This window comes from Sceloporus undulatus, chromosome 4 (assembly GCF_019175285.1).
Source record: "Sceloporus undulatus isolate JIND9_A2432 ecotype Alabama chromosome 4, SceUnd_v1.1, whole genome shotgun sequence".
Classification (NCBI taxonomy): Eukaryota; Metazoa; Chordata; class Lepidosauria; order Squamata; family Phrynosomatidae; genus Sceloporus; species Sceloporus undulatus.
The window spans coordinates 193,447,613-193,475,586 of record NC_056525.1 but is presented as its reverse complement, the minus strand read 5'-3'; the positions used below and the strand labels follow the sequence as shown (position 1 = coordinate 193,475,586).

General features: G+C 40.2%; 2 protein-coding genes across 2 annotated transcripts in view; both read left to right on the top strand.

Moving 5' to 3' along the window:
- Nucleotides 1–27,974, top strand: part of LOC121928461 (opsin-5-like) — an 896,145-nt gene that overhangs the window by 444,092 nt on the left and 424,079 nt on the right. The window lies entirely within an intron of this gene.
- The window catches only part of LOC121928465 (ras-related protein Rab-10-like), a 48,684-nt gene that overhangs the window by 969 nt on the left and 19,741 nt on the right, over nucleotides 1–27,974 (top strand). The window contains exons 2-4 of the mRNA XM_042463229.1: nucleotides 14,718–14,778; nucleotides 16,994–17,132; nucleotides 27,143–27,232. Of these exons, the coding sequence (XP_042319163.1) occupies nucleotides 14,718–14,778; nucleotides 16,994–17,132; nucleotides 27,143–27,232 (290 nt within the window). The remainder of the gene's footprint in view (nucleotides 1–14,717; nucleotides 14,779–16,993; nucleotides 17,133–27,142; nucleotides 27,233–27,974) is intronic.

Here is a 27,974-nt window from a genome sequence, read left to right as displayed (position 1 = left end):
CCCAGAATTCCATAGCATGGAGCCATGACAGTGAAAGTGGTGTCAAAACGGGTTAGTTCTGCAATGTGGAGACAGCCTGAGAGTCTTCTTGCCCCAAACACACACCTCCAGTGTCTAAAATCAGGTTGTGCCTTCCTTGGCTGCATCCACACAGCAGAAATAATCCAGTTTGACCCCACATTAACTGCCATGGCTCCATGCTAGGGAATCCTGGGCATGGTAGTGTGTTGTGGCACCAGAGCTCTCTCTGACAGAGAAGACTCCATGGCTCACAAAGCTACAGTTCCCACAATTCCATAACATTAAACAATGACTGTCAAAAGTAGTTTCAGCCTGGATTATTTCTACAGTGCAGATGCAGACCAAAAAAGCTAAACTCTGCCACAACAAACTACCATGTCCAGAATTCCCTAGCATGATGCCAGGGCAATTAAAGTGGGTTCAAACCGGATTATTTCTGCCATGTGGATGCAGCCCTTGTATCACAAGCCACACAAAGTCTTCAAGTCGTTTCCAACGTACGGCAACCCTATTACCAGGTTTTCTTGGCATGTTTCTTCAGAGCATGGTGACCAGATGTCCTCACTGCAAAGGATGACAAGGCACTGCAAAATGTAGGACATTCCAGGAAAAAAGTAGGACACCACATGAAAGCAGAACACACTCATATAAATATAAATCCATGCTTCTAAAGTCATGCTCAAAAGGTGAAAATGCAGGACATGCCCTAAAAAAGGAGGACTTATGGTCACCCTGTTTCAGGGAGTTTACCATTGCAGTCCTGTGAGACTGAGGGAGTGCGACTTGCCCAAGGTCACCCAGTGGGTTTACATGGCCGACCCAGGATTCGAACTCTGCTCTCCAGACTTACTTGCGATTAAACTCAAAAGTAGTGAGCTTTACGTCAGAGCAAACATTCCTAGAGTTGCATTATGAAGCTGTCACATGTGCACTTTCCCCATTTATTCTGTTCCAGCCCGGTTTCTTCCTCTTTCTCATGCTGTGCTGGCCATACAGCAAAATAAAACAAAATCACGAAAGAGTGAAACCTTTACTGGCCATTCATAAAACACATCATGCAAGCTTTTGAAGCTCCACTGGCTTCTTCATCAGGCAAAAGATTTTTTAAAATCATACAGGAGGAAGGGGGGTGACTGCGTTGTGAGTTACAAGCAGGCCTACATTTTGTATAGATGTGGTCTCTGCTGTAGTTTGGTTTGGAGGGCTCTCGGTGCCTTTCTTTCTTGGCCATGTGGCAGTAAAGGACAGTAAAATTTAAAGCCCATTAGTAAAGTAACTCATCTTTGGGATCCAGGATGACTCTGTCTCTCATGAAGCCACAGACCCCTCTGTTTCTGTGTTGCTGCACCTGGAAAAACCTTTAGATGTTGTAGAGATAAAAGCCAATTCCAGTCCAAGAATCTTTGTTGGAGGTACAGTAGAAATCTCAAAGAGTTGTCCCAGTCTTTACTCCCCTCTTGTTTAGGATTCCCATTGCGGCTAATTGCAATTGTTGATAGTTATTTACGGTTGTATTCATAATGTTTATTATAGTAATAGGATAATAAAAGTCTAATATAGGTGTGGCTGTGCTGATTGATTTCACCTGGCACAACTGGCTCAATTTTGTAATGGATTGTGGCTGTCACTTTCCTTTTCTTATTATTTGCACTTCTGGCTGTTTTTAAATATATATATATATATATAATTAATAATAATAATAATTCTGGTTTCTTTTCTCTTTTTAAGTGACCTATAATGTTTGGTGTAAATCAGTGCCAGAAACTTATGGTAAAATAATATTGAAAAAGCCACTTGCATACTGAGTATAGTAATACTTTGAGCATCCTTCAGCCCTACCGATTTCCATTTGATTCATCAAACTGAATAAAAGCATCAGAATCTTTATGCGCGGTAGATGAGTTAAGGCTCAGATTCTGTCAATCGGATGTAAATATGCTAACGAAGCTCTGCTCTTTATAGTCAACCCCATCTGGAAGTTTACCGTTTAATACAGCTGCCATCAGACCATTGATTCTGAGAAGGAAAGTGGTCTCTCCCTCTGGGAGCAAGAGAGAAGGAAGAGACCCATCCTCTGTGAAAAAGGGTAATCAGAACGAATTGGCAGTCAGTTCTGTGATGGGAGAAAGGGTAGGAGAAATATTGAAAACCAATCTGTGCCTTTGTAAAGGCAATAAATAACTTGGTGTAACTACAGTGAAAGAAAGCAGAAGAAAAAGACATTACAACTAATTGTAAAGAATAAAGTTGATTTGTACGGCACAGACTCAGATTGCTTGATAATAACAATTATCTCAGACGTATGTCCAAGTTGGACTCAGAATATGGGTATTGCATCTTAATAAGAGTGGTAACACACAGTCAAACTGCATATCTATTTTGGGGCTGATCAGCTAGTTCTTTTTTCTCACTTTGGGCTGTCTTTGGCTGCATCCACACAGCAGAAATAATCCAGTCTGATACCGCTTTAACTGCCATGGTTCAATGCTATGGGATTTTGGGAATTGTACTTGTGGGAGACATTTAGCCTTCTCTGTCAGAGAGCTCTGGTGCCACACCAAACCACAGTTCCCAGAATTCAGTAGCATTGAGTCATGGCAGTTAAAGTGATGTCAAACTGGATAATTTCTGCAGTGTGGATGCAGCCTTTAAGTCGTTTGTCACAAGCACAGATCATAGTTCTACCTGCCACTGTTTGACTAACTTGCAAAGGCTGCAGCAATATACAAAACTGTAGGTGTATGCGAGAGCATGTTTTCTCCAGGGCAGGACACAATCCTGTGAGGAAAACAAAAATCAAAAACATGGCTGTACAGTATATAGATAGTTCATGCAATTTGATTTCGCATGTTTCCTTTTTGGCTTGTGTCCAGTCTGTGCCATATTCTCACCATTACAGACTGGGCATGAAGAAGAGATCTATCACATGCACAGGTCCTGATGTGCCAGGAGCTAATTTTGTTAATATTTTATTAATGGAAAAAATGTCAATATTACAGTTGGAGGCAAGAAAAGATAGCAATACTTTTTTTACAAGCCTGAGTTTACAAGCCACCTGGCTCCATTACCTGGACAGTGTTCCCCAGACAGAAAGTTTTGAGAGAGAAAAGGAGACTTTTTACATAGTGGGAAAATATCAAATTAAAGGGGAAACGGAAAGGAAGATTTTTATGTATAGGGAAGTAGAAGGATAGTTTGCTCAATTCATTTATTATTCTCTGGTTTATCCTTCCTGTTGCGACAGCTTTATGTTTCAGCATCTCCACTGCCTCTCAACATGTGCCACTTGAGATAGTTCCTTCAGTCAACATTATAGTAGGGCAAGCTTTTCATGGGCAGTATATGAGAGCTAGCATGGTGTAGTGGTTTGAGAACTGGACTATGACTCTGGAGACCAGGGTTCAATTCCCCACTCAGCCATGAAACACACTGGACAAGCCTTGGACAAGTCACACTCTCTCAGCCTCAGGGGAAGGCAATGGCAAACCTCCCCTGAACAAATTTTGCCAAGAAAACCCCATTCCTTAGGGTTGCTTAAGTCAGAAGCAACTTGAAGGCACACAACGATAAGGCCAATGCAATTTTAGGCTGCATCAATAAAAGTATAGTGTCTAGATCAAGAGAAGTAATAGTGCCACTGTATTCTGCTCTGGTCAGGCCCCACCTGGAATATTGTGTCCAGTTCTGGGCACCACAATTCAAAAAGGACATTGAGAAACTGGAGCGTGTCCAGAGGAGGGCGACTAAAATGGTGAAGGGTCTGGAAACCATGTCCTATAAGGAACGACTCAGGGAGCTGGGGAAGTTTAGCCTGGAGAAGAGAAGGTTAAGAGGTGATATGATAGCCCTGTTTTAAATATTTGAAAGGATGTCATATTGAGGAGGGAGCAAGCTTGTTTTCTGCTGCTCCAGAGAACAGGACTCGGAACAATGGATGCGAGCTACAGGAAAAGAGATTCCACCTCAACATTAAGAAGAACTTCCTGAGTAAGGGCTGTCGACAGGGAACACACTCTCCCGGATGTGTAGGGGGAGTCTCCTTTCTTTAAGCAGAGGCTAGATGGCCATCTGCTGGAGATGCTTTGATTTGGATTTCCTGCATGGCAGGGGGTTGGACTGGATGGCCCTTGCGGTCTCTTCCAACTCTATGATTCTATGAAATATTGTGAACAGGCAGATGTTCTGGTGGTAAGCAGGTGCACAGTGTGAATGGTGCTGCAGCAAGACTGGAACAAAGTCCCAGAGAAAAGGACAAATGAAGGGGTTGGTTCATAAAAGAAAGCTATCCAGGAACAATGTGGAAGATGCATGAAGCTATGACAAGGTGGGCTAAGGAGAATGGGACTTGGAATATTTCACACAGGGTCCAGTCTATAGACAGAAGTGTGTGTATTTATACAGATAATGGTACTATGAATCATCGAGATAGGAAAAATAGGAACAAAGGACATGGTGGAAACACTGAATATTTTATATTGGTTTGATGTATTTTTCAAATCTTTGGCTCCAAATCAGCAGTGAAAATTAATTGTAGCACATCAAATACACTGAGAACTAGAGTGTACAGTATCTTAAAACACTGAAAAAGGAGAACATGAATACTTTTTTCTGTTTAAATTCCTGTTTAAAATTGTGGTAAGTGATTATAATTAAACATTTTTTCATTCCACCTAAAGCACTTTGTGAATTGACTAGGAGATGCAGATTGTTCTCTAGAGGAACTTGCCTTATACTGAGTATCTTAGCGCCAATTTACACATTACTTGGTATCTATTTATGTGAGCGGTGTAGCATGTGAGTAGGACACGGATCTCAGCCACAGCGACTCCTATGATCTCATGGGGAAATTTTACAGCTTCAAAGAGCATGAAAGTTCCTGTGGCTGAAATCCATGAATTCCTGGCACTCACATTTCACTGCTCACACAGGTAGACCACGCGAGGAGACAAAGCAGCAAACAGAATAATATGAACCAGCTCTTATTCTGCTGCTGTTTCAAATCAACATTTTAAAAAAATGGTGAACACTTTGATCATCATAAACCAAGGTTCATGTTCTAAAACATACATTTTTAAAAGAGTGTTTCAATAACTGATCACTAGCCATTCTAGTAGAACCAAATACTTTGTACATTTAAACTGAATTTCGTGTGGACACCAGAATTACTACAAATAACATAATTAAACTACAAGCTACTATGAGACAAGTGAATGAGAAAATGTGCAGAACAACAAAGATAATCTCTTAATTACCATTAGTCATTCCTCTTCAGTTGACATGTATCAGCAGCCATCTGACCCCAGATAGCTGGTTGCTGCTGTTACAACTCACACAAAAGGAAAAGGGGCATAGCACAAAGGCTGCCAGGCCAAAGGCATCTTGCCATGGGCAAAAAAAATCTCTCTTTGCCCAAGACGAGTGGCCTAAGTTGCGGCAGCTAGGCTCCCAAACTTTGGTCCTCCAGATGTTTTGGACTTTAGCTACCAGAATTCCTGAATGCTGGTTTCTTGGAGGAACTAGTTGGAGGAACAAAGTTTGGGAATCACTGTGCTAGAGCCTACTGTGAGCAGTAGATGCCCTGAGGTAATGCTGCAGTGAAGGTTGAGCTCATATTATATGGTGTAAGAAAGAAGAATATCTCTACTTGTACAAAATCTAAAGAGGATTAGTCCTGCCTGGGCTATCCAGAATGTGTCATGTTTCAGCACACCTGCAGTCATTGGAAAAACAGTAGGATGAGGGTTGGGTGTTTGGAACTGACCAAGAAGTGAGGGCAGTCCTGGAGTCCTTTCACACTACACAGTTACAGCACTGTGATTCCTCCTTAGCTTCCCTGGCTAGATCTTGTGGGATCCTGAGGTTTGTAGTTTGGTGAGCCAGTAAGGCTCTCTGCCTGAGAATTCTAAGTATTCCTCCCTGAAATGCAAATCCCAGGAACCCATAGGATTAAACCAGTTAAAGTGAAATGTGCTGTATAATTGTGCAATATGAAAAAGCCCATGGTTTTTCAACCTAGTCGTGCAGTTAGGTGCTGGGCTCAAAGATATTGCCATTAACATGCGGGGTATTGTTAGATGATGTGTTCAGTCCAGATTTAGGTGTATGCAACTGGGCTTTCAGAAGCAGATTTTCCTGTCCCCTCCTCCCCAGAGCTTGAAAATGTCATACAGAGAGTTGGGGACTGATGACAGGTGGACTGTGGGGTCAGGGAGGGAAGAATGACCACCTCTTCCCCAAATGGCAGAGGAGATCTTTTGCTAATAGGTGGATTGTGAATCCAGCTTGATATATATATTACTTCAAAATGTGATAAACCAGCCCTGCTTTATTTGGGATCTCTCCAGTTCGTTTTACTAACTGGGGTCTTTGCCCTGAAGTCCTGCCTTGATAGTATCACTGTTTCCACCCCCTGCTTAGCTCCTTTTCTCTAATTTTAATAGCCTCTACCTTTTATTTTGGTTATGCTGGAGCACAACCAAACAATTGTTTACGAAATATGTAAAATATAATAAAAATGAGTTCATTTAGATTAGAAGTGAAGGGACACAAACAAGCAGCATTTTATTAAATGCAACTGGAATAGTTATAACTGAGCAAGCATTTCAATGTTAAAGTAGATAAAAATCAGACTGTTTCATACTCTAAAGTAATCATATTGGCAATATCATCCAAAGCTAATTCTTTAAGGTTTTAGACACAGCAGCTTTGTGCATGCTTTGGACTGAGCTAGGCTTTTCAGCTAGGCTTCATGTTTAAAAGCCCTATTATGTGACTAGCTTTAAAATCCTCTTTTGCAAATTGTTTTCCAGCTAAGGCATAGCTAAGACTGGGTGTGCGCGGGTGAAAATCTGCAGATTGGTTGTGCATTGCCGTGCAGCCACTGTAAAAGTAATCTGCATCATGTACATCTGTTGTATGTCAGCTACAGAGCAGTGCACAACCAAGTTGCAGAATCTACACTGTGGACTGGAACAGTTGCTGGTGTGATTGCTTGCTCACATCAGCATGGTGTCAGGATCAGTGTCTGTGTTGTCCTACATAATACTGTTTGTAATTTTAAAAGTATAATGCTCTTGGTGCTTCCTTCTTTTCATTTCTCTTTTTGTCATAAGGGAGAGAGCAATGGGAAGGTGCACTGAAACTAGTAGCAGGAGTAGCCGAAACTGTAATTCCTTTATCGGGGAAACATAGTCTATGGCTGCTTCAGCTTCATTCCCAATTTCCCTTTCCCTTTGTCCTACTTCTTGCAGATGATAGTATGTTTCGAAATATATTGTAGCTCTAGACTACCGTTACATTTCTTCAGTTGAGAAATAGTGTCTGGAATCCTGTTGCAGTGTAAATACCCATTAAACAAGCATGCACACTTTCTTGTTTATGTTACGAGGTTTTGTAAGGGTAGCCCATTGCCGTGGGTGGAAATTTGGAATGATGGTTGTGCATTAGGAGAATACATTGCTATACTGTCCAGATTTGCTCAGCATATTGTAGTGGTTTGAGTGCTGGACTAGGACTCTGGAGACCAAGGTTTGAATCCTGGCTCAACCGTGTAAACCCACTGGGTGACACTGGGCAAGTCACATTCTCTCAGTGTCAGAGACCCCCTCTGAAGAAAGTTGCCAAGAAAACCCCATTATAGGTTTCCGTTAGGCTCATCGTATGTTGGAAATGATTTGAAGGCACACAACAACAAATTTATTTGTATATGGGTGTAAAGAATTCTCTTGTGGACCAGTTCCCACTATACAAAATGTTACTTTTTGCTTCTAAAGAGTTCTGAGATCTCTGTTCATATTTTGTACAAAATATGCATAGCACTGGTTGATGTTCACAGCAATATGTCATGGAACTATTTCAAAATTTATTTGGTGAGGAATCTCCATGTTCACTTGGACATGCAAATCTTTTTCCCCAATAAACTTTTCCCCTGGTGTTCAATGAGGTGCCATTGTTTAAACAAAAACAGTTATTCTTTATAGTCTGCTATTCTCAATGTGATGAGTCTGCCTTATGATCCGTATAAGTTTAATTAGAAAACTATAGCTGCTTATAATTCACAAAAACTGCATAATTGAAGAGGAAGAAGGGCAACCATCCCTGAGAGCTTAAATGCTGAATAAAGTGCTTTCAGTGAAAATTTACTGTGAATGCATTTTTTTTATTTTTTAAGAAAAGCAAATCTTGAACAACTAAATGCTACTACCATCTACAGCTGTAACCCTCACAATATCGCTAGCAAACAAGCGACGCACAACAATTGTTCTGGTGTTTGGAGCAGAAACTCAACTTTAGAGGCCAAACTGTGGAAAACAAACACATAAGACCTAAAAAGAAAGATGACATTTTGCCATATGATCCTTATTTCTGTATAGTCCCTTGTCTAGGAACACAAGAGGGAATTCCTGTTTACGTAAGAGAGACAACTCCTTTACACCTCTGGAGGATATTGTTGGAACTGGGAATGGGAACAAGAACTGGTTAACAGAAATTTTTGAGGAGTATCCACGTGGATCTAAGATCTTGCTATAAATATTTGTTTTATTGAACAATTGCAAGATAACCTTTGGCTGCACTACCTTATAGGTTTATTTCTAGAAGAAAATAGAAAGTTTATTAACTAGGTACACATGATTCATATCCCATCTTTAACTGCTTTGCCATCTATACATTAAACAAAAATAAAGACAAAACTGGCCATATGACTTAATATATAGGACAGATACTAGTTGCTCTTCCTTGGCAAGCATCAAAGTGTTAAGCAAAGTTGACGGATGATCCCACTTGCTACCTAGCCATTCCTGGTCAAGATCCAAATCACTGTTTAGTACTATGGTCCCGTCCCAGTGTCGTAGCCCTTTGCTACCTTTACAAAACCCACGGCAATGGGCTACCCTTACAAAACCTCATAAACAACGCAAGAGTTTGCATAAGAGTTTACTCTGCTGCAACAGGGTTTGTGTAAACTCAATTAGCACAGCACCTCGCATAATCTCCAAGGAAGTGCACCTGCTTGTATAATCAGGATTTACACTAATATAAACGAGAAAGTGTGCATGCTTTTTTAATGGGTATTTACACTGCAACAGGATTCCAGACACTATTTCTCAACTGAAGAAATGTAACGGTAGTCTACAACTACAACATACTATATTTCGAACCATACTATCATCTGCAAGAAGTAGGACAAAGGGAAAGGGAAATTGGGAATGAAGCTGAAGCAGCCAATATACTTGTTGCAAGCTTTCAAAGCTCCATGGGCTTCTTCATCAGGCACCATGTTACAAACAAAACAGGAGGAAAAAAATAATTAGAGATGTTAGGGGCTGTACAAACAGCCCATAAAGCTCTATGCCACCCCTCAAAGCGTTGCATTGGGGACGCGGCAACCGCATACCACGCACCCCCCAACCTGGTACTAGAAGGAGCCATGAAAAGCAGCTCCTACCTGCGCCAATACAGGGGTGCCATAAACCTTATGATGCAGCCTTTTGACGCCCCTTGCGCATGAGTGACATTCCCATGGGGCCCACCATCTGGTTGGGCACACACCAAGATGTGTCAGCACAAGGGCTTCAAGCGTGTAAATGCTCAGCTCTCGCTGAACCCTAGTTTGGGTCTGTCTCTTAGTCAGATGCCTGCATGTTGTTTCAGTCCATAGGACGTTATCACAGAGGACAAAATTGGAAGTTTAAAGAAGTGGCAATGCAGGGTCATCCAAGGCTTAGGGACAAATTTGCAGCTGCTTTCCACATGATGCTGCATGCAATCAGAAGAGAATCCAGGGAGAATTTAAGGTCAATCAGAAAACAAATAAAATAGCAGAACTACTGGATTTACGTTTCCATTTTGCTTGCGAATTGAGTCCACTCACGTAATGGCTGTTGTGTGAAAATGCAAGCCTCCAGATGCGTCTGGTTTCCTGATTTCTCAAGCTGCCTTGTTGTCCCTGGGAGAGACTTCTTAATACACACACACTTTGCTTGCCCCATTCTCTCCTCCTCTAATTGAGCCTCTAATTAAGGGTAGAGCTGGTGAGAGAAGAAGGGAGGGTGTTTTGGAAGTCCTCCTGGACAGGAGGGAGAAATGGAGGACATGCCCTGGAAAAGGAGGGCATCTGGGAGTATCATCCCTCACTGGAACCAGACAGGTTTATGGAACCAGCCCCCTCTTTTCTCTCTCTCTCTCTCTCTCTCTCTCTCTCTCTCTCTCTCGTGTGTGTGTGTGTGTGTGTGTGTGTGTGTGGTTTTAGGAGTTTGCAAAGGGCAGCTTAATACTGCCTTTCTCTGAAACACCTTTTGGGGCATCTGTGGCAAAGAGGATCCCCCCATATCCCCTCTCCTCCCCTCCCCAGACCATGTGTCTGCATGCACTTATGGAAATGACAGTTTTGAGCATGCTTAGAAAAGGTATTTCTACGCAGGCAATGGAGATTTGTTTGTCTTCTTTTGATAGCCAAATCTGCATTGGACCCACTTTAATGTGGATTTAACCCCTTGTTGTGGTCTCTGTGTGATAACCAATAGCAAACTGGCTTGCTTTTCAGGATGCCAGCACTTTAACTATTTTGGAGGTGGAAGCACATAGGACCTATGTGTGATAATGTCCTTAGTAAAGATGTTATGATGGGGAGGATATCTTTTGCAGACAGGCTCCTCCTCCTTCTGGCCATGTGTCAATGGGGAGATTTTCAAAATCCAGGAAATTTTGCATAATAATCCCCTCTTTTTGCATAATAAGACTAGCTTCTCTATTTCTAAACAGGAGTGAAACAGAAAGACGTGATGTTGCCCAGAGCAACATCTAGACCTGTACAGAACTTTTATCTAGGCATATCTGTTAACGAAACTTATGACAATGAAGTTCCTGTTTACAAAGCCTTTTAATGCTCCCCAGCCCCCGTTTCTTCCTTTTCCTGTGTCTAGCTGGAGGTTTTTAAGCATCATCAGCATTGGGAATATGATGAAGAAGAGCTGGAGAAACACAGACTTTTCATGCCAGGTTGCTGCTGTCTGTTTGCTGTAAACAATGCAATAAAGCTTGAGCTAGGAAAGGATGGGAATTTTTCTCCAGCTGATTCTACTGTAGCAATGTATGCCTGCCTACAACAAGCAAGGCAAACAGCAGCTTCCTCTATAATATATTACTGAGTGTGTATGAACAGTAAAACAGAGAGAAATGAGGACAGCATGTTACAGAAGCAGAGACCTGCATGTTTGGGCACCACATTGAAAACTGAGGCTGTTGCAGGGGGGGGGATCCCTGCATACATTCTGATAGAAGTTTTCAAGTGGTCTCTAGAAGGTTTAAAATGTTTTAGTTTACTCATGCAAAGCTTAGCTGAGCTGGGTTTTTTACAGTTAGTTTTAGATAAAAAGTTTGCTGGAACATGTTGAATTGCTCTTCCTTTTGGTTGAGTAGGAACCAATTCCTATACTTTCCATGTTATTTCTGCCTGTGGTACCAACTTTCCTGTTAAAGACAGAAAAACATTTACTCCATTATACCCCTAGTCTTAAGCATTCCATGGCAGAGAAGAGACCTAGCATAGGAAGGTTCTGTTTTCATTTATCATTATAATACTATGGCCCTTTGCCTTTCTCTCCAGCTAAAATATATTGGAGTTTTAACTCCCAAATGCCAATCAACTCCCATAAATACAGGCTGGAAATAGACAATCATTAAAGTTTATCACTGACTGATGTTGGATTGGGAGACGAGTGGATCCCTAGCTCACTTATTTGTTTATTTGTTATTTGATTCTTTGCTTTCTATCCCATCTTTTCTCCCAAAAAGGTGGCTCACGTAGATCAAAAACTAAAATATATCCTTTTTAGGGGGGAAAACCCTAATAAGAGCAGGGTGACTAGATGTCCTCTTTTTCCTGGACAATCTCCTATATTTTAATCTCGTATCAGTGGGTCTGGGATAAATCCCAAAATGTCCTCTATTTTGGGAGAGATAGAAGTGGAGGTTCCACAGAGCCTCTTCCCCTGCCAAATCTCTCTGAGGCTCTCAGCCCAGAGTGACTAGATATCCTCCTTTTCCTGACCTGTACTACATTTCAACCTTCTTCCAAGAGGAATTTCATAATGCCCTCCATTTTGAGCATTACTAAGAAGCATGAATTTATATGAGTGTTTGTAGCTTTTATTCAATCACATCCTACATTTTTTTTGAATGTCCTATGTTTTGTGATGGCCTGTCCTCCTTTGCAGTTATCTTATCTGGACACCCTGAATAAAAGTACAGTTGGCCCTTCCTTTACGTGGGGGATCCATTCAGGATCCCGCCACATAAGGGGAAAACGCATAAACTCAAGCCCCATTAGAAATAATGGGGCTTGTTCTCGCGGCGCGCACCCGGCACATGCCCCATTGCTTCTTCCAGGGCGTGGGAGACGTCTTTCCGGTGCAGCTTCCAGCATATGGTGGAAGTCGCATATGTCACGCCCACATATGACATGGGCACACTGTAGTTTCAAAACAACTGAGCTATACTGTTTGACCAGTGCTGAAAGGACAACAGGCAATTATCATTTCTTCCTAAGCAAACTGAGATAGCTAGTGACTACAAGATTGGAATGAAAGTTTGACCATTGAGAAGGAACATGGACATATTTGAGAGAAGCTGCAGATTTGGAAAAATACAGAAAATTCTAGAGGGGTTGTGGGGAAGCTAATGCTTAATAAGGACACTTTCAACTCCCACCAGCCCTAGCATGCTCAGTAACTATGGAATATTGGCAGTTGGGACAGAAAAACAGAAAACCTGAGTAGATGGTGGAGGTATGGAAAGACCTGCTTGAATTTCTTAGAACTGGGCCAATGCAGCAGGAGGGCATAAGTTGCTGCCTCTTTGGGATGCTGACTCGGTTTAAGATGTGAGAAGACACTGCAACATTTTCTTGTAAGTCCCACTGGTATTTAATAGATGGCACAGCCTATGGTTGAAACCAATCACAGGACAATGTGTTCATAACCAAAGAAACATGAAATGATTGCAGAGAAGTGTGAAAATGTTTAATGGACTTTAATTTGGATTGTTGTGTACCATGTTTATAATTTCATAATGAAACCAGGTGAAATTACAGACAAATTCAATACAGGTTGAGTTTCCTTTATCTGGAATTTTAAAAACTGAAATATTCCAAAATGCAAAATTGTCCACAAGGGTGACAAGAATAGTGACCCCTTTTGGTTTCTGATGGTTCAGTGTACACAAACTTTGTTTCATGCACAAAATTATTTAAAATATTATGTATAAAATTATCTTCAGGCTATGTGTATATGAGTATACAAAACATAAATGAATTTCATGTTTTGATGTCAGTTCCATCTCCCAAGATATCTCATTTTGTATATGCAAATATTCCAAAATCTAAAAAAACTGCAAAATGCAAAATAGTTCTGGCCCCAAGCATTTTGGATAATGGAGAATCAACTTGTACATTAAACTGACCTCACTACTAATCAATGCTACCTTTTTTTATTATGATTATATAATACTATGGCTTAATAACAGCAGTGATGTAGTTCAGGCTTTAGGCTTGCATTTCATTTCTCTCCCCGACCACTTGCCTTGTCCACTTGCAAAAATTCAAATTTTTTATAAAGCTATGAATAACTCATGCATGCAGCGCTTATTGACTTCTGTTTTTCACTAACATTCATTGACCTTTTAGGTCAATAAATGTAATGTTGATTTAAGAAGTCAATATGCCTTATTTTAATTTAGATTAAATTTTTGCCTGATTCAGCACTCTTTCTTTGTCTTTTTATAAATAAAAATGCTCGTGTCAATTTATTATTAAAATTTATGTCAAATATAAAATGTTTTCCAGTAGGGCTGGAAATTCCCAAATGAACTATTATTTTTTAAAGCTTTCCCAGCTCAGTGTTTTGAAATGGGACCTGTATCCTACTACATATCATATACCTTTCAGGTGCAATTTCAGCTACTGTGTGAAAAGGGCATCAATAACCATTGAATTGTATAGTTATTTTAAGATGACAAGAAGGATTTTCCCCCTCTGTATGAGCATATCAATATGTTTGGCTTAAGGAATAATCACAATGAATTCTAGTTTTTTTCATTTCATAAGCTTTTTTTTTTTAATGAGTAATGGCTAACAGTAATAGATCATTTTTAGGAAAAGCAATACTAATGCTTGATGTGCTAACTTTATCAATACATAATATTTCCTAGCTGTGATATTTTTGCGGGCCAGAAGGGTACTGGATCCTTGTCCAGCCATGAACCCCCCCCCCCCACACACACACATACACAATCCCCTCTTGTGTCTATTGATGTTTGTGTTCTAACATGGGCTGGGGGGAAGTAACCAGTGTTGCAGCTCTCCCTTCTGATTTTCTCTCCATCATAGGACCAGGGAAATCCAACTACTCTTTGGGTTTTCTCCCAAGAATAATATTAAAACCTACGTTTTTAAAAATTTGCTTCGTAAAGTTTGAAAGTCCTTCTATGTGGAGAGGGGGAAGAATTGTCAGTAGGCATTAACATAATAGAGAAATATAGTTAGGTGGGATTCCCCATTTATGGAAACTTCTCTTTTGCTGAAGACTCCTCACAAAGTCCAAATACCAGTATAGATGGTGTAAATTTTACAATTTTCACAATTTTATCATTTTATTTTTTCCTCATTACTAATTTATAGACAAACTATTTTTTATATTTAGGCATTGATTTCAAAGTGAAAACTATTTCATTGGATGATACAGCTGTACAACTTCAAATATGGTAAGCTACTGCCTTTGACTTTTGTTCTTTACCTGGTCTTTCTGAATGGCTAAACTATATGTTGGAAAGCAAATACTAAGTCATGATAAGTAGAGAATGAATAATTTTAGGGAGAAGTGGTTGTTTGGGGATATTGATAGGTGTTACTTCACTCTATTTAAAAATTCAAAATTAAAAAAAATGTTTGGAATAATTACTATTATTTTGGTATGGCAAGCTATGCTGTTGGATGCCTTCAGGTTGCCTTTGACATATGGTGGCCCTAAGATAAATCTATCCCAGGGTTTGTCTGGTTTTTATTTTATTTTTGCAAGATTTCATCAGGAAAGGTTTGCCATTGTCATCTTCTTATGCTAAAAGAGTGTGACTTGCCCAAAGTCACTCAGTGGGTTTCCATGACTAAGAGGGAATTCACACCCCAAACTCCAAGTCCAGCCCTAATTACACCACACTAGCTTTTGTACTAAGTTTACATTTACTCCTAACTAAATGTAAGTAGATTTTGTATTTTGGAGGTTGTGACCAAAATAAATTGTTTATCTATTTCCTCGTTTCTAAGTGCATACTGTTTCTTAGGGTCATGCTGACAAACTACGTCAGGTGTTCTACCCATTACGGCAGGGAACATTTGCCCATTTTCAGAGAGCAAGTTTGATGTGAGTTAACTGTTCAGTTTTAGAAATTTAGATAGTTGTAGCTGGCATGCAGCGGCAGAATAGCTTGTGATGATGCAGGTGTAATCGGGTAGAAAATATTTATTCTACAATATTATTGTTTTTCCATAAAATCTTCAGAAAGCTAGTTCTGTCTTACGTCTCATTGATCCCTACCAATGCAAGTCATTCCATAGGCATAAGTTTCATACTGACTGGGCAATCCTGAATCAACCTTTCCCCCTATTTACTAGAAATGTGCCAGTGTTTCATACACAATCTGTTTGATGCTACTGTAATGCTGTAAAAATATTATTCTTACCAAATCTTCATGTTGCCTCAAAGCATGCCGCGTCTTAAGCTGGTGGTAAAATTAATTCATCTAATGCAGCCACTCTTGATATCAACTCTGTTTTTTATGGTGCATTAATTGCATAGGCAGCTTTTCCCATTCTCTCACAAGATAAACTTTGGCATTAAGAATGTATACTATCACAAACCTCTACAGAATAAAGGCTATATTGTACAGAAGAAAGGCTCAGACTGTTTGAGGGCCAGATGCCCAAGGGACTATTGCTCAAGGGGGGTGGGCAGAGCTTAGTAAATTTAGGTGATAAGTAAAATTGACAACAAAAAATATAAATTTGATAAAATAGGTAAATAAGTTTATTTTCTTATAAACATATAAGATATATTTATTTTATTATAATAAATAATGTAGTATTAAGAAATAAAATCTCAAACCCACTGAATTGTTATTTAAAAAGAAATGTTTATTTTAATGCATTAACTGTTATTGTATGAATTAGAATTCACTTAGGATTTCAAGTACTTTGTTATAGAATAAAATGTGTTCATTATTATAAAATAAAATAAATTAATTATAGAATAATTTGAATGTTTTAATCTATTTGGAAAGCCATAAACCTGAAATTAATTTACTATCATCAAGTAGCACAGACAGAAAGCAGTGGCAGTGATGGCAACAGCATCAATGCCAACTTGTTGCTAAATTTGGCAAAACCAAAATTCCTGTTGAAAGTAAAAGCCTTCCTGATTGAATTAGGACAATTGACTGCATTAGTCAATTGCAGTCTGTTGCAAGTCCAAGGTTTCAGCTGCAAACAGAAAGCTTCCCTGTTGAACTAAGGTATTTGTCTAAGTTAATAAATTGTGCTGTACTGCAAAGTCCATGTTTCATTGCAAATAAAAGGTTTCCTATTTGAATTATGGCAGTTTACTGTAGTCATTTACATTGTTAGTACATTTCATGGCTTTCTGCTGCAGCCAATTGGAGGAGTAATTTAATTTTTATGGGGTTTGGAGAGGCATAGAAAAGGTATCCCATGGGTTGCCCTTTATTGATCTTTACAAATTCTGAATAAAATAAACAGTTCATACAGAAGTGCTGAGTTATACTTCTTGTTGACTAGATCAGCGGGGCTTTCTATTAGTCTGCACAGCTTCTTCTTTTGTAATTCATGGAGAATGTGTGTTTGTTGTTTTTGTCCACAATTTTGCAATGTAAGATGCACCAAGTGATTCCTTGTCATGTATTACAGGGACACTGCTGGCCAGGAACGATTCCATACTTTTACTACTAGCTTTTTCCGTGGGGCTCATGGATTCGTTCTTGTCTATGACATCACAAGCACAGAGAGTTTTAAAGGAATTGTACATTGGATGAAAGATATATATGAGGTACGTTTATCCCATCCTATCTCTGTGATAAATATGTGATATCCAAATTTGATTTCAGATTTCTGAGATTGAATTGTTCCTAGGGCCCATACGTTTGTTGGGTGTGGCCATTGAGTTCCCTGAGGTTGATGATAAGGGTAGTGGTAGCAGATGCTACCTGGCATGGCTGGCTATTGAGCAATACAGGTGGAGGTACTGTTATGATAAATGCTATGAAAATTGTCTTCCTGGTGTGTATTCGTTCCCTTACCATGGCTCTGAATGTACGTACTCTGACTGCAAGCAGCCATGTGGCTTATCCCACCTGGTCACATAGCCAATCATTTTTACAAGGTGACCTTGAGTTCTAGTGTGGATGTTTAATAATTTGAGTTTTAAGAATGCATTCTACCGGCTTGCCTGGGCATCACTCCTTGCTATAGACTGTATGTAACTAGCCTAATTATATGCTAAACTAGTTAAAACAAATAATTATATGCTCATGAAATTATAATCCACATGTGGCAACAGATGGTGTATGAAGTATTTTGTGCATCCTAGGGAGTCCTCTTAAGGGCATTTTAAATGTTACATTTTTGCATGCAGGGATTCATCTTCATGCCAAGTAACAAGATGCAGTTCGTTGGCAAATGCATATACATGTAGCCCTGTCCCATTCATATGAAGAGATGTAGCAAAAGAGAACCAGCATGGTATAGTTGTTTGAGCACTGAACTAATACTGGAGACTAGGATTTAAATCCCCACTCATCCATGGAAACCCACTGGGTGATCTTGGGCAAGTCACATTCTCCAAGGCTCAGAGGAAGACAAAGGCAAATTCCCTCTGAATATGTCTTTCCAAGAAAGTCCCATGGTAGGTCTGCCTTAGGGTTGCATTAGTTGGAAATCAAAGCAAAAGTGATCCCAGGGATAGCATGGATTGGAACGTGCTGTTGTGTCCTGTTCATGTATTATGTGTGTTTGAGTAAATTACCTGAGTATTTCCTAGTGATCTATTCTAAGATAAATGTTCTTAAATACATAATGTTTACTATACATACTATTTGATAAGATTACTTCCAGAGAAAAACAAGAAGAATCTGCCTAGGGCAGATGTGGACATCTGTGGCTGTCCAGATACTTTCAGACTGCAACTCCCATGATCCCTCATAATCAGCCATGCTAGCTAGCCATGGGGGCTGTAGTCGAACCACATCTAGAAGGTCATGACTATCCACCCATTTTTAAACTCTCAACTGTTAAGACAAGCTTGTCTTGCAATTGTGTTAGTCAAGAGTACACACACACATATATGTGATTTTTAATTCCCCATATGTGAAATCTTTAAGCCATAAATGTGGCTTATTTTTATAGCATATATACTAAGAAAAGGATAAAAATAAGATTGAAGAATAAGCAACCTAAAGGGAAATATCTAAAGACAAAATACTGTTTACACATATCTAGGAGTAATGGAGCTTGCTTCTGAGCAGACAAAGATAGGACCGAAAGCGAAAATGCTAGGACGTTTTGGACTGTAGACATGTTTAAACTAGTGTGCTATGCACACTGTTGGTACTAGATAAATAAACAAATAATGGCATAAATAAGTGTCCATCAGTCATCTGAAAATTAAAGAGAGGTAGCCAGATAAGCTTCTCTCATCCATTAGTTCTTTAATGAGTGTGTCATTACTGTGAAGGCTCTACCAAAGGGTAAAGGAAGCAGTTGCCACAGCATCCCATTAAATGACTTCAGTGCACTTGGAGGGGCAAATTCTCAGACATCTTGATCTAGTTATTGAAGTTACAACCTGTGTGTAAGGTTTATAAAAGTTAAAGTCAGATGTTGCCCTTGTTCTTAACCTCTGATCTGCTTTCACTGCCTGCCTGCCTGCCTTAGTGTAACCCTCTCCCACACTCAGGTCCTCTGGGAAGAACCTGCTGCAGCCAAAGAAAACAAGGTTGGAGGCGACTTCCCAGAGGAACATTTCAACTGCCGCTCCAAAAATTTGTAATGACCCACTGGAAGAGATCTGCCATTTTACATCCCTTGATGCCTTTAAAATGGCAATAAAAACGGATCTCTTCCGGCAGGCCTTCCCAGATTGACCTCCTAAAAGAATAGAATTGTCCACCAGCTCTACCTGTTTCTCCTCTTAATAGGGCCACTCCAACTTAACTTTTGCTGTAATGTACTGTTGTTATGAATTTTATGATTTTATTGCTTTTTTAAAGGGAGGGAGAGAGGGTTGGAGGGTGGTGTTGAATAAGGGAATGTTTATGTCTTGCTTTGTTATCATTATGTAACTGTTATCTGATTTGTTGTTACCTGCCTCAATCCTCCAATAAGGAGAGGCAGGATATTATTATTAGTAGTAGTAGTATTAGTACTATTTCCTGTGTGTTTATGTGCCTTCATGTTCCCTGCATAGGTCATTTATAAGCTATATTAACTAGTAGCCACTGATAGTCTTATCCTCCATGGTTTTGTTTTAAAATCACTTTTAAAGTCATACAAATTGGCAGTCCTTACTGGTTAGCCTATCAGCTGTCCATGGTTCTGTGGTAGAATGGCATCTCATAAATCTCTGCGAGACTATCTTCAGTCGCAATTAGCCTGCAAGTACAATATTAAATAATAATGTAAACATTACTGTGTTTGTATGCCAATTATGCTAATAATGTGCTAGGTTTGCATATTCCATTGTAGGGAAAACATTACTTCTCAAAGCAGGTCGAGGACTTCGCTACTGAAATAATTATTCCCTTTCAAACAATGGGCAGTTTAATACTCTGCTGGTAATGCTGAACACAGCAAGTTTTAAGATAAACAGTAGGTTTACTATAGGCAAAATCACTTCAGAATAAAAGTTTGTTTTATGGATTTTTTTTCATACTATGAAACACATTTTTATTTACTGATTTAAAACTTTTGTGTACCACTCTTCATCTAATAAATTACAAGGTGGTGAAAAACAAATACATTATATCATAAAATATTAAAATACATAGTAAAAACAATACATCAGTGGTAAAATGGGACTACCACTGCAGTCTAAAGTATTTTTTCCAGTTAAAACGTTTCAACCCAACACTGAAAAAGAAAATGGAGGAACCAGACACATTTCCTTCAAGACAGCATCTCACAACTGGGAAACCTCCTCTCCTTCTTAGGTTACATAGATGAAAGCTGGGACACTGGTGGCCAAGCAGTATCAGAATGTGGTCAAGATGGCAAAAGTTATAGATATAGAATTATAAGGGACTTATTTGATGAAAGAGAGAAACCAATTAGGATTAAAAAATTAACTGAATTGCTTGGCAAGAAATACTGGCTTCAATTAACAGCAATAGGTAGAATTTTACAAGAAATAAAAGGAACAGGCGATAATACATCACAGTTTCAGGATATACTGTACTGAAAAGAAGGATTAGGGGAGAAAAAGGTTAATAGGAAAGGTTTACAAGGGGCTCGACAGACCACCCCATAGGGACAATCTGGAGCCACCCATTTTCCCTCCGGAGGGAGCCCTCAGCAACCAAATCGCGTGGGCTCCCTCTGCACCAAAAGAACCTGCTAAAAGCAGGTTCATTTTGGTGTGCACGGGAGCTGCCATCAGTGCACCATTGCACACTGTGTTGCATCATTGTAGCAAACACGGCGCCCCGACATGCAGATGTGGTGCCACACTTGCGTCATTGTGGCGGCCACCATTTCAATCAGGCATCAGGCCTGATTACTGGGACTTGAAGGCATTGTTATGTAGTAGTTTTGGTCCTTCCTGGAGGAATGAATGTGTTACTGGGGGACTCCATTAACTATTGGAGTTTCTTAAGGCTCAGTTTTGTCCCCCATGCTGAGAAAGTACAGAGTTTTTGAGTTTGATGCCACCAATGTGCTGATGACACCCAACTCTGTCTCTCCTTGTTTATTTCAAAGGGGCTGTCACCATGCTGAACCAATGACTGATGTCACTTGTGGACTGGATGACAGCAAATAAATTGAAATGTAATCCAGCCAAGACAGAGGTGAAAGTCAGATCAGAGAATCGCCTGTATGGATGGGGTTCACTCACTCTGAAATCTCAGGCTCACAGCTTTGGGGCTGGTTGCTCAGTTTTCATTGGTAGTCTGGAATACATTTGTTTTTGTTTTTGTTTTTTATATACCGCTATTCCAAAGATCATAGCGGTGAACAGCAAGTAAGCTAATTAGCAAGTAAGCTAATTTGCCCCCAACAGTCTGGGTACTCATTTTAGCGACCTCGGAAGGATGCAAGCCTGAGTCGAGCTTGGGCCCTTTTGCTGGTCTTGAACTCGCAACCTTGTGGTTTCGAGTGAATGGCTGCAGTACAGGCATTTACCCACTGCGCCACAGCTAAAACTAGAACACCACCTGTACTCATTCCTTGAGATGTCTGATCTGGCTATGGTGACACATGGCTTAATTACACCCTGTTTGGACTACTGTAGCATACTCATTGTGGAGCTGCCTTTGAAAACTATTTGGAACGTTCAGTGCATCCAAATTGCTAGAGTCAGAATGCTGATTGGGGCCAATTATTGGAAGCATATAACTCCCTTATTAAAACAGCTTCACTGGCTCCTTCTTTGTTTCCAGACACAATTCAAAATGTTGTCATGACTTATGAAGTCCTATGCAATTTATTGTTTGTTGTTAACTGCCCTCAAGTCAGCCCTGACTCATGGCGACTCTGTAGATGAGATATCTCCAGGACTCCCTATCATTCACTGCTCTGCTTAGGTCTTGTAGATTCAGGCTCATGACTTCCCTGATTGAGTCCTGTCATCTTACTTGCAGCCATTCTCTCTTTCTACTGCCTTCTACCTTCCCTAACACTATTGTCTTTTCTAGCGAGTTGTGCCTTCTCATGATGTGGCCAAAGTACAAAAGCCTCTGGAGTATATCACACGGAGCTTTTTGGTGGTTTTGTGGCTCAGTTCCAGCTCACTTCCGAAGTGATTGCACTTCCAATGATGCAGTTTCATGTCATAAAGTGACTGTTTTATCAGATGCCATTGATTTATATGGGAGCCCCTTGCGAATTACTTCAGCAGTGTTTCTGAAGTCACCCCTCATTTTGGTAAAAATGGGGAAAAAGTGACTTCAGAGAATTCGCTTCCAGGCTGCCTTCGATTGCACTGTGATTTGATCTGGTGTGGAAAAGCACTCCGATGCCACCCCCTTGGTCCCCTGCGTCCTGCTCCGTCATTTCCCTCCTCCTCCTTCATGCCATCTCCTCCTCTCTGCCAACCAGCCAATCCCATCATCCCCTGCGTCCCCTGCATCCTCCTAGACCCCAATCTGCTCCCCTCCTTCAGCCACCCACCAATTCCATCATCCTTGCCTTCTCCTAGACCCCATCTGCTCCACTCCTTCACCCTGACACCAATCCCATCACCCCCTGCCTTCTCCTAGACCCCATCTGCTCCACTCCTTCACCCTGCCACCAATCCCATCATCCCCTGCCTTCTCCTAGACCCTGATCTGCTCCACTCCTTCACCCTGACACCAATCCGATCATCCCCATACTTCTCCTGCATCCTGATCCTGGCCCCAGGGACCCCCAGTGAGCTATCCCATCATCCCCTGACTGGTCTTGCATCCCGATCCTGGCCCCAGGGACCGCCGGCGACCTATCCCATCATCCCCTGCCTCATCCTGATCCTGGCCCCAGGGACCCCCAGCAACCTATCCCATCATCCCCTGACTGCTCCTGCATCCCGATCCTGGCCCCAGGGATCCCCAGCGAGCTATCCCACCATCCCCTGCCTTCTCCTGCATCCTGATCCTGGCCCCAGGGACCCCCAGCAAGCTATCCCATCATCCCCTGCATCCTGATCCTGGTCCCAGGGACCCCCAGCAACCTATCCCATCATCCTCTGACTGCTTCTGCATCCTGATCCTGGCCCCAGAGACCCCCAGCGACCTATCCCATCATCCCGACTTCTCCATCCCGATCCTGGCCCCTATCCCATCATCCCCTGCCTTCTTCTAGACCCCAATGAAGGATGACAGCTAAGGAGGAGGCAGGGAAGGAGGACAGCATCCAGAGCCGCACTGAGCATGTGCAAAGGTGCCGATTCGAATCGTTGAACCCTCAAATTATGCTCTGGTGTGGTAATACAATGTGCACTCACTCCCCTTTGCTTGAGTCCACATCACGTGACTTGCTTGGAATCGAACTGACTTTGCTTACCCCTCACTTCAGAAGGACAACAGAAAGGCAACCAGGTGTGGAAAAACATCACATTTTAACCTCAATCCGCATTGCTAGAGAGGAGTGACTCTGGATCTGGTGTGGAAAAACATCACGCTTTGCATTGCTAAAACAGGAGTGACTGCGGATCTGAGCTGCAACCCCCCCCCCCCCCGTGTGATAAGGTCCTCTGTTTCGTCATCTTGGCTTTCAGGGAGAGTTCAGTCTTAATCTATTCAAGGACCTATTTGTTTGTCTTTTTTACTGTCCACTGTATTCCTTGGTGTTCTTCTTCAGCACCACATCTCAAAAGGGTTTATTTTCTTCATTTATTTTCTAAGTTGAAGACTTCTTATTAGGGTGTATGCTTTTCTATGCCTTTTAAGTAATTTTAAAACTGTTTTAACATAATGATTTTAATTTTAAAAAAAATATCTCACATGTTAGAAAATGGAGCTGAATATTTGACTGCCTTACCCAATGTGCAGTGTTTCATCAGTAAGTACTAAACTAGATGCAGTATTTAATATATCCACGAGTTTAATGTGGCAGGGACTTTAAAATAAGAATATTAATTATCCAACACCCCAAACTGATACTAATTATCCAGATCTCAGTCAGGAGGACTAATGTAACCCCTTCCCCCGGTTGTAGATCCTCTGAAGGCTTGATCTGCATTTGGACAATTTTGGTGCACTTTCATATCCCGTCATAACAGGGATTTTCCTCTGGTCACAGAAGAGGAAGAAGGATAAACTCCTCTTGCCTGTTTGCTGTACTTCTGATTAATTATCCTCTGTGAATATTTGATACATTAACACACCTCCTCAAATGTTGAATGCGGAAATGCATAAAACATCATGCACAGTTTAGACCTTAGATTCAGCTTTTGGGTTGGCCCTGTCAGTGCAAGACTTCTCTTGCATTGAGCCTCTATACATAATCAATTATTTCTGTATACTGATGTTCATGTTATTGAACTGCGCCTCCCTGTGGCCAAATATCACAAAGAATCCAAATTATTAGCTGACTCTAGTTCATTTTCAGAGCTGTAAAATAAGTGTCAGTTTCTCCTGTAATGAAGGAGCAGTTAAGGAATGACCATAGGAAGAGTGTAAGTAACTGGCCTAGAATTTCTCAAACTAATGCTAACCAATTGAGTGTTGCACATAACATGTGACAGTGAGATACTGATTACTGTTTTAAGATTTCAGTTGCAGTGATATATAAATGCATTTTTAAAGTGAAAGCCTTGATTTGTTGATTTTAGTTTTTTATGCATTTTCTGTCATTGTTTAGAAAAAAGCTTTGAATATTTATAATGGAGGGAAATCACTCCGTGTCCTTTTTTTTTTTCAAGTGTGCGTTCCACTTTTTCAGTCTAAGTCACATGTTATTGCATCTAAGCAGGTTATATTTTCCAATTAAACAAACATGATTAAGTGATATACTTGTCAATTTATTACACTGTTTTCGGAACTTGTGAATATAATTTTATGTAGGAGAACCACTGACCTTAATGAGTAAAGCTCCAGTGCTTACAGAAATAACCAACATTTTGGTCTATTAATCCAGGTTAGATTGATTCATTATTTTAGGCCTGTACTTTGTACTCTTATAACGATCTTACTTCATTTTAGAGACTGCATTATCCTGAACATCAACTGCAGTTATGAAATGAGATTAGTTGAGTGGATTAAAAAGATGAAACGGCAGCCCTTAATAATAAATCTTCCCTGCTGCTGTACTTGAAAGTGAAGCAGCTTTGCTGTGAGTTGGCATGCAGATGAATAGCAATAACAAAAGCCAGTAGAATTCTAATGAATAAAGATACTGCTCCTTTGGGTCTTCTCAAAAGGTAGGTAGTGGTATGAAATTTGAGATCTTTAGCCAGTTACTTGTTTTGACTACAACATCCAGAATCCCATGGGCAGCATTGCCAAACTCTGCTCTTTTTTGCTAAAATTCATAGGGTTCAGAATGAGGGTTTTAGGCTAAGTTACTTTTGTGGCTGAATTGATGCAAAACCAACCAGCCTAACTTGGTTTGCCCTTGATTCTTTTTAATTTTAATTTTAATTTTTTTTTGGCAGTGATAGGGTGGAGGAATTCCTGCTCTCTGCCAAGAATTAGTAGTAGTTTTGATGTTAAATATATAAGCATTTGTTGTCTTGGAATTGGACATGATAATTAATTATATTTAAATTGTTTAATAGATTGGCTCCAGAGATGCATTTTACAAGAGGAAGGTGCTTGGCAAAAGCAGAACCCCCTTCCTGCATAGAGTTAACTTTTGATTCCTGTCAACTGTTCATCAGGTCTTAGGGAACTGTGCTATAAATCACCTCATATATTGAAGTTCACCTTGACCCTCAGGATCATTTTGAGTGGTAGGAAAACCCCATTCCCTAGGTGTAACAAGTCATTGTTTGTGGATTCTGCCCAATAAGTGTCACTAACTTTACAGTATACACAATTTTTCAAATGTCATGGCCTGTCTTTGAACATATTTCTTATAACGTAAGTATTATCAGTTGCAACAAATTTTGATGCCTAAAGTAAGAAATATATATATATATACTCTATCCCCATGTTGTACATTGCTATTCTAGGAGACTATTTTAACTTCATTTCTTGTATGACACCATAGGATATTCGCACTGAATGCTGCAGGAGAAAATCTGCCACAAGTAGAAATTTAATTTATTAAGAAGAGTTCTTTGCATATCTTAATGATAGCCTTGGGGTTTGCTAAAATCAGGTAGCTTCCACCAATAGGAGATAGGGATTGCTGCATCAAGAGGAAACTTAAAGGTCTTATAGCCAGGCCTGTGCACTCTTAAAGGAGAGGTCCGACAGATTTGGTGGACATTTTACATAGGATGTGTGCATATAATTCTGTTCTGCTTTGTCTTAAGCAATAGCATCTCTCCAAATGTTTTTTCCACACACTGCTGTAAACAAGGCCTTTTGAATTAAAATCTTGGGCTACAAGAAGTAAGCATACACCTTACTATACTCTTCCCTTGCAAGGTGATTTAGCTGAAGAGATGAACCTTAAAGCTTTTTAATGGGTTCAGTGACCTAGAAGCACAATGAGTATGATTATGTTTAGTTCCTTTCTGAAGACATAAGTATATGTTTGCAAGTATACATTTTGTCGTGGGCAATACAGATACATTCCAGCATTGCCACCTCTTCTTCTTCTTTTTCTTCTTCTTCTTTTCTTGGCATTCACAAAAAAGAAAAGTATTCTGTTCCTCAAACAAAAAGAGGTGAGAATGGGAGCATTTGATGGACACAGGGTAAGATCCAAATTTTTGTTTAGAGTAGACCCAGTAAAATTGGTGGGACTAAAGTCATGACTCACTTGTTTCACTGACATTCAATGGCCTAATCAAAGTATAAACTATGAGCCTTTCATAACAGCAATCAATATCAAGTGCCTAGAGTTGATATGAATATATTTAGGAAAGTGTTTTGTGCAAGTGTCTCAGTATACCGGTGCAAGTATTACTTGAACAATGCCCCAGTGCACAGGATTGGGTTAGTATCTTACTCCTACCTCAGTCATTATGCTATAAGATAGCAGGATAAGGTAATAGTATCCCCACCATCTCCTCTCTCCTTTCTATTTGTTGAATCTATAAATGATGATGTCACAATTTCAGTATTGTAAGATTGAACTTCTTCACTAGGAGTAGAGCTAGAAAGCCCTTGTTATCCAGAAGAAGAAAAAGTAGAGAGTATTGCTAAGCCTTGTATTTTGTTTTGTAATACATAATAATGTGGATTTTCCCCCCAATAGAAAGCAGATGAAACTGTAGAAGTAATACTGTTGGGTAACAAGTGTGATAAGGAACTGGAGCGTGTAATCCCAAAAAACAGAGGAGAAAAGGTAGGCACTGATCACAAGTACTCTTTAGAACATTTAGAGATAAACTGAAACACAGATAAATATGATCATGATCTGCAAATGTTTTTATTGGAATGAAATATTATTTATATGAAATATTACCAATGGGGACAGACAAATCAAGGTTTTTGTTTTTAAAATTGTGAAAGTACTTAGAAGATAACTGTGGTTCCAATAGGTATGATGCATTATGCAACATATATTATGCATTATTTAGTGAGCAGAACTCCCTGCCATTGATGGAATGGAAGCTAAACTCTTTCCTATCCTGATCTTGAGACAAAATCCATGGGCACAGTGAAACCAGAAACACCAGTAGTTTGAGCACCATGGACTACGCCAAGTAAACACCTTACTCCTACAAAGTTTACCATTTCAATAAGACCTTTTGTGCTTCCATTACACATCCCATGCTCTGCATCTTCCTTGAGGGATGGAAAATCCTCAAGTTGTCAGTCCCCTGGCTTGAAACCTAGAACTCTTTTTCCCCTGGCAGATTTACTCAGGCTCCTTGTACATACTGACAGCAGAGCTGTTAAATGTATGGAGTCCAGAGATCTCAGTTCAGGGGTTCTAGTCTCACTGTCCTGCTCCAGCAGCACAGTTCTGTCTCTGACCCAGTCATGATGTGGCATCTAAACCAGTTTATAATGCCACTGCACCAAGTGACACTGGCCCAATGGGCCTAGCTATCCCTCCTTCTAGGAATTAGAAGCCAGCTAGT